This window comes from Malurus melanocephalus, unplaced genomic scaffold, assembly GCF_030028575.1.
Source record: "Malurus melanocephalus ecotype Western Australia unplaced genomic scaffold, MMel_1.1 scaffold_898, whole genome shotgun sequence".
NCBI classification, from domain to species: domain Eukaryota; kingdom Metazoa; phylum Chordata; class Aves; order Passeriformes; family Maluridae; genus Malurus; species Malurus melanocephalus.
In genome coordinates, this window is record NW_026624130.1 from 90,836 (window position 1) to 98,688 (window position 7,853).

Consider the following 7,853-nt stretch of genomic DNA (forward strand, 5'->3'; position numbering starts at 1 on the left):
TTTTTTTTACCTAAGTACCTTGTAAACATCCCATTTGACTCATTGTAGCTACACTTTATGTCACGGTCTTTAATCAATAACAAACACACTTAGGCAGAAGCACTGTTTCTTCTCCTTGCACTTCAGAAATTTGCACAAGAGCTTTAACTCAGCAGATGCACATAAAAATCGTTAATTCCTTAAAATATGCTTTCTCGCATAGTTGCCCATCTGATTTAATATCCCTCCATGGCTTGTTTGTTTCCGTGTGCCTTTTTCCACTGTTCCTCTCAACCCTTGCTCTCTTTGCTAGTGACTACTATCCTACCAACTGCAACCTTTCATTTGTACTGCAGAGATGGAATGAAAAGTTGGGTTTCTGCGTAAGGAAAATATGTTTCATATAATCACTCTATTTTTTTGTATTATCTAAACCTTTTTGATGCAAGGATAGATGTTTACTTGGAAAAACTAAAGCTAATCTAGTTTCACCAATAAGATAGTGACCACACAACCCCATTTCCAAATGCCTCCTTTGGTTTCAGAGCACCCAAAGCTGTTGCTTTTCTTGGAATTGGTCCTTAGAATCCCAATTGGGATTTTTCAGTTGTCCATTTCTAAAAGAGATGAAGCTTATGAGATCCTGACCTCTGTCCATCTGCCATTCCCTTATTCAGCTCAACAAGTTTTAAGCTTAATGGCCAATTTCAAACCTGAGGGGTGCAGGGCTCAAAGAAATGAARTTCCTACAAGTTTCATAGAAATGAAGCCTGAGCTGCTGCTGTCAATTCAGTCTCAATGACAGATGCTGCAAGTGATTTGACAGCTGGAGAGAYGGGATGGTTCTCCTGGAGAGCATCAGCCTGTGCCAGTGGAGCAATTGGTTTCCACTGGCCCTACTGGCAAGAATGAAGAATTAAATCTGCAAGAGGAAAATGCTTAAGYGAGTAGTGAGGATGCTTTTGGGATAGTATGGTAATCAAAGCAGGCATCAGTGACTGAGATACCAGTCAKGTTTTTCATTAACTGCTTCATCCATGTGTATGCTTTCCTAAGGAGATTGTCTTCATTTTTTTCCCCTTGTGGATCATAACATGAATCGTACCCATCTTAATGAACCTCATTCTCAGTGTGTGTTAAATCTGAGGGACAAATTAAGCAAGAGCTTGGTTTCACCAAAGGCAGAGAAAAGGCCAGGTAAACCAGCAGATAATTCAGCACAAAATCGCATTCACACTCACATTTGAGTTTAAGCTGAGGTTATTCAGAAGGCAGCCGCACACACAAGAAGCCAAGCCATGAGCTCTTCCCAGAAAAGCAAACCYGAGACATGGTGAATGAAGAACAGACCTTCTGTAACTTTTTGGTCACAGTKTCCCCAGGAACCACACAACCTCTTCCTCTCTGTGCCACTCAGCTCAGACTTGCAGTTAAAGGAGTTTCATTTTTGCAGAGTGGAAAAGCCCATGAATCCTGCACTCACATCACATGCCTGTTCTGTTTTTCACATCCTCCCACAGGCTTAGATCTACACTTTCACATTCCCTTGTGTTGTCTCCTAGGAGTGATGCCTGATTTCAGTGTATTCCTAYAGCTTTCTGAGGGAATTGGAGAGATCCCCATGCACTTCCATTTTCTCGCTTGCTTTCTGTTTTTGTTTCCTTCTTGTGTCAGGAAGAGGCAAATGGTTCTTGATCCCCAAAATCTTGGGTCTGTAGTAAACTCCACCCAGCAGTCAGTTATACTTCTCTCAGCTATTCCACGAAGCCAGAAGGGCAAACACTTGTCCTGGGACCTAACAGGGAACTACTGCAATAGAAAAGGAAGATTTTCTCCATCCCATCTAAAGAAGCTGAGTGGCATGGGTTAAGGGAGACTTTGAAGCTCCTTTCTGCCCTTGCCAAAARTCTTCCTTTTAACTGGATATAGAGTAGCCTCTTCTAGGGCCATTAACAAGAGGTAATAAGAGAAAGGCTCTGTGGGCASCAACAATTTCTGGAGACAGGAGAGACTCTTAATGCCCAAAGACAAAAAACTCGTGATGTTCCCAAAGGCTGCAAGTAGRAGAACCTCAGCAACTGGAGGGAAATATTTCTCAAAAAAATCTGATTTATGAACATGAACCTTCATGTTCATATTCCCCAAGAGAGCCAGGGGGCTGTTCATTGCCAAATCAGAAAACAAAACACAGGTTTCAATCTGCAAACAGAACTTAGACTCAAACTCTGCTCTTTTTTTTTTTTTTTTTTTTTAATCCACACTTGTATTTGACATTCAAAAAAATCTGAAAAAAGAAAAAAAATCAGAAAAAATATGAAATCTGACCAGTCACAGATCTGCAATGCTATGATGGTTTATAGCACAGTAAGGCCAAGCTAAAAAAGCAAAAGTACACCCCCCTACTTCTCTCTCAGTGCTTGATGATTTTCTTTACAACATTTTATTTTTTTATCCTCAAGTTAGTTTTAGCCTAAAGAAATGAAAAGTCAGAAAACTGTAAAATTATTCTGAAAGAATAATTCTTGTCTTACCAGCCAAGATTAAACACAATGAAGAAAAATAAATAGATAGTTGTGGGTTGAGACCCTCATCCAAACTCCAGTGAAATCCTTGGGAATCCTTCCAGTGACCATAGGTTTTCAATTAGGTTTATATAGGAGTGATGTTTTAAAATTACTTCTAAATTAAGAGCCAAACCTCACTGGTATTTAATTTGTTGCCAGAAGCCACACAATAGACCTTTGAAGCAAAACTCTTAAAATGCCTAGAAATTCAGATTAAATGACTCACCAATGCTGAACAAATAAGGCGCAACCACGCCTCCTGCTCCTCAGCTCCCTTAACACACTATTTTCTCTGTGTTGGGAAATATATCATAATATTTCAATTTTCATTGTAGATTATGACTGGCGGATGACAGAATTCTGCTAAGTGGTGACTGGCCAGACAGTGCCTTCTCTGTCTGAGGACACTTCCAACGAAAGCCAAGTATTTATCTAGAAAAAATCTGTAACCCCTTTCTCTAATAAAGTTGAGACTGGAAGTTCTGCCTTACTGGGAAGGATATCAGCAGCAGATGGAACAGGAAGGCAGGGGGGAGCTAATCCCTGCCATTTATTTTAAATTAAAATAGCATATGGTGTGTCAGGTGCCAGCAATCTGCCCAGGGGAGAGCAGAGAGAGTTCCTGCCCCAAAGGTGTGAGAACCTGACAGACTCAAACATGTTGAGAGGTGGAGCTCAATAGTGCTCTCTGAGAGCTGAGAGGTGGAGCTCAGGAACACAAGTTCTGTGTGTCGTGTCTAAATTCCCCAACATCTTTAGGAGCAAGAGCGTCATGCTACCCCTTAACTCATTTCGGGAGAGCTTTGGGGGCACCATYCTTTTTTTGGGATGAAGACCTAGCTTACTGTAAAGGCCTCACAAAATGCRTAAGAGCTTGACAGGACCAAAGCTTTTACTTCTCTAACAAGGATAACTAAATCTCATCAGCGGATTTAACAAAAAATATTAACACATCTAAAATGTGGTTCCATAAGTTTCACTCCCTCAGAAAGGCAAAAAGAACTGCAGGAAGAGACCTGAAACAAAACCTTGGGTCTCGGCACCATGATCTAAACTAAAATCTCAGTTCTGACACACAACTCTTTGTTCCGCAGAACAAATCCCAGACCAAAGCCCGCTTCACTCAGAGAAACTTTAAACCAGACTTTGAGGTTTAACTCACATATTAYTGAAATGAAACACATTTCAATAATGAAATGTTTTTCTAAACAAAGCAATGAACACTTTTACTTGACTTTTACAAGGCACTATTGAGAAGATGCATCATTGCATCACTCCTTCTAGCACTTCTTTAAATATCCTGGTTGAAGGACACACTACAATTGCCACAGTGAGTCAACAGACCTGAGTCAAGAAAATTTATATAGGATTTTATCTGACCAAAGCAAAGCCAACAAAAAAAAMCCCTGAATCATTGTGGTTGGTAGTGATTGATCCTGCCACATTATTACAAACAAAGCATTTGCTTGAAGCATTTGTTTGATTTCCTTTTACCTGGGGGAATCTGGGACGGGTAAATGCCACAGAACTTAATGGAAACTTTTAATGCAGAAAGGTCACACGAGCAGATTATATTTCTTGGGTGAACTGTTTTGCTTTTTCATTAGGTCCACCTTTTTCTATGGTTGGGTCAGGAGCTCAAGTTTATGGAGTTAAAGTGATGCTCAGTTCTGTCTGAACTGTTTTGGAAAAAAAAGACAGAAGAATTGACACCAGTGGACAAAGATTAAAAGGTTCTAACTAAGCAGCAGCTCCTTTCTGTTCACATCCAGAAAAACATTCCTCAGCCCAGTTATGCAATCACAATTACTTCATTTTTGATCTTCAATTACAGCCACATTTCTTGAAAGCTGCACAGAAAACCTGGCTGGGGCTCAGGTAAAGAAAGGGAGATTGACTGCTGAGTGAGCCAAGGAGGAGAGGTCAAGCCTTCCAAACCTTCAGCTTTCAGGTTAAATTTGGGCATGAATACTTGGATTCCACTTTTAAAAATTAATCCCACAGAGGACTGCAGACCTCAGAGCAAACCCCCACTTTCAGTAACCAATGGAACTAATAAATATAGATCCATGGAATCATTAAGGTTGGAAAAAACCTCCAAGATCAAGTCCAACCTTTAAATTTCTTGTTTGTTGCTCCAAACTGCTAGAGAAACAGAGATTATGCAGATCTTTAAGTATTGCATCAACGTTACTACCAGTAACTGCTTTGGTGGCAGCTAGAGACTTCTCCCCGCGCTCTGGATACTTTTTTTTTTTTTTTTTTAAGGCTCCAATAACATTTTAGTCTTTTTTGTCATACTGAATTAGATCRCTGTGTTAAAAATGTGAGCAGAATTTCTTCAGGCCTGGGAAGTTCCCAGTCTGGTAAGAATTCTGGAATCTGATTTTCTTTTCTACATCTTATTTACTGCAAGGTCAGTTTCATACTGAACTCGGGAGTAAGATAGCTTTTTTCTCTGGTCATTCTACCTATTTGGAAAGCTCAGTGCACAATGAATACTGAAGACAGCTGCACTTCTGAAATTAATCTTGGATAACTTTATCTAAATAACATMATTTGAAAAATGCATAGACTTTTATGAAAGGAACTTTCCCAGATAAAGGGATCATTTTTAGTTCAGTGGCTAGTTGAAAGGGAAAATTTGAACATTTGTTTTATGTTATTGTGGAGAACCACCATGTGATTCCAAAACTAACATCCAAAACAGCCGTTAAGCAAAAGAAACCAGCAAAGAATGAGACAGCAAGCATTTATAAGTCTTTTACATGTGAAAGGAATTTAATATGACAAACGTAGCTTATCCAAGTACCTAATTCTGGTCTTTACATTTTGTGGCTGCTTGCTTCGAAATTTTCAGCCTCGTGGAGCCAGACACAATGAAAAAACTATAAACTGTATTTTTCTGTTGCCAAGAAAATAGTTTCTACAGAACCATGACCAGCATTTTGAACTGTACCAACACGAACTATATTAAAATGCATAACAACACATTTTGGCTATTAATTACACATTAACTTTGTTCCAGTGCACTCGACTGGCTTTTGGGAAGTTCTGCTTTGTTCAATACAGGTAAGATTTGCTTTCTGCCCTAGAGGCAGTTCCTTAAGCTTCCAATTGCCAGGACTATGCTGTGCTCACTGTGACAGGAGTGAAAGGAGAGAAACAGCTCTTCTAAATAACTTTCCAACAGCAGTGGAATGCCCTAGAGCCCTGGAAAATGTGCAGGAGTGCAGTTTTCTCAAAAAAATAGAGATTGCTTCTTCATCCTGATGGAAACAAGGATATATTCCCACTTCCTGCAGTCACTTCGCTTAGGACCGATGCAGCACCCTCCCAGGGATCACGTCTGTGATTTCTGAGCGACAGCTGGCGCCTCTGCTCCCTGGGCAGACWCCCCTCATCCCGGTGATACGAAGCTTCCCTCTTAGAGAGAAGTGCAGCACTTGTTCGCTCSCTCAGGGCCCGACTCCAAGTCTCCAGGAGAAAGTGGGAACCTTTCCAGGGACTTCCACGCACTTTTGGTCAGGCCCTGGCCGATCCACGCACAGCCTTTCCACCACGCAGCGCCTCGAGTCCCTTCCCACCCGGCCCCTCTGGAAGCCCTGGACCCTCTCCTCCTCCCCGCCTTCTTCAGGGCACATCCGAGCCGCGCTCTGGGGGTGCAGGCCCGGGACCCGGCCCCGCAGAGGGGATCTGGAGCACGGAGCGCTCCGGGCAATTGCGCGGCCCCTGCCCGGGGTGTGGCGGGTCCCCTCGGGGCACCGTGGAGGGCTGGCAACCCCCGCCAGAGCCCGTCCGCGCTGAGCCCGTCCGCGCTGAGCCCGCCTCCGCCCGGCCCCTCGCAGCCCCGCAGCCCCCAGCCCGTCACTCGGCGCCCGCCCCGTACCTGAGAAGTCGGCGAGCGCCGCGACCTCCGCCCCGCACACGAGGACCATGCAGGAGAGGAGGCGGAGGAGCCGCCCGGTCTCTACCTGCGCTCGGCGTGGGTGCTGCCCCACATCCCCGTCCCTCATGATGCGGGAGAGGGCGGCKCGGGGCGGGGGGGCAGCCCCGCCGCTTCACATGGTGCAGCCGGTCCCGGCTGGCGGTGCGGCCCCCCCGGCCCGCCGGGCGCCCTCGGGGCTGCCCTCGCCCCGCGCGGGAGGAGGAGGAGGAGRAGAAGGGGGAGAAGGAGGGCGAGGGCGGAGCAGCCCTGCCAGCGGCCGCGGCGGGAGCGGGTCCAGCCGGCGCGGGCACTCGGGGCGCAGGGGCGGCGGGGAAGGACGGGACGGGAAGGGACGGGAMGGGACGGGAAGGGACGGGACGGGACGGGAAGGGACGCAGTCTCCCGGCGGCGCCGTGCCGGGCACTGCCCTCGGCGCACATCGCGCGGTCGGGCTGACTCAGACCCGGCTGCACCTCGCCCGCCCTCCCCGACTCTCCCCACCCCTCTCCGGGCAGTTCGCGCCTCCCTCCCGGTCAAGAGGCTCGATTTCACCGTCTCCCCCTTCGTTCCTGTTTGGCAATGGTTGGAGGACTGTCACGGACTTACACACACACCGCGACTCATGTGACCACATTTCCCCGCTTGTGTTTTTTCCCGAGACAGGTGCAAGGTGCTTACCATCGCTCCCTGGACCCCGCAGCCCAACTCCCCTGCTTTCCACACTCCAGACGTGCTCGCCCCTGGTGCCAGACCCTGCCAAGTCTGCTGCTCCGGCCCCCTCCTGCCCTTACCCCTTGGCGCACGGGTCTGTGAGGGAGCCCATCGGGAGCTATGCCCGGCAGGACCTCTGAATGAAGGATTTCAGTGGGCAAACAACACTGACTCTTCCATGTTGCAAAACGACTTTGTTTCCTCACACTGACGGTGTGTGACCACCCTACTGCAGCCCCGCATCTTTGCAACTCTAGTTCAGCGTACCTGAGTTTGAAGTGTGTAGGCTTGGCTTGAGGCTTTCACTGCAAAGCTGGGAAACATCTTGAAGTTACTTTGAGAGAGTTCAAGTTGTTCCCCAAAACCTTTTGTGATACAGAAAGGTAAACCAGTGAGAAGTTCAAACAAATTGCCATTAAAACCTGTAAACTACCTTCAAATATAATTTGGTGGTTCTTTGGGACTTCGGGGAATAAATCAGGATACTCATTTCCCAGCTCCTGTAAGAGCTATCCTCAGGAAAGAGAGCTTAGAACCAACACTGTAAATGGCACATGAAAGCATCTTTTTTTTCTGGGGCTGTGCTGGAGTATGAAGTGGATAAACATGAATGTCCGGCTGTTTACATCCTGCCATGCATGTTCACACTGATCTTTCTTGTGAAAAAAAAA

At 45.7% G+C, this 7,853-nt stretch overlaps 1 protein-coding gene across 2 annotated transcripts in view; it reads right to left on the reverse strand.

Annotated features, from left to right (window-relative positions):
• EVA1C (eva-1 homolog C) overlaps positions 1 to 6,881 on the reverse strand; it is a 30,692-nt gene extending 23,811 nt beyond the window's left edge. The window contains exon 1 of one of the 2 annotated variants that reach the window (XM_057385974.1): positions 6,433 to 6,881. In XM_057385974.1, the coding sequence (XP_057241957.1) occupies positions 6,433 to 6,559 (127 nt within the window). In that variant the 5' untranslated portion in view covers positions 6,560 to 6,881. The remainder of the gene's footprint in view (positions 1 to 6,432) is intronic. The other variant, XM_057385976.1, reaches the window with a different exon arrangement.
• Positions 6,882 to 7,853: the final 972 nt, after the last annotated feature.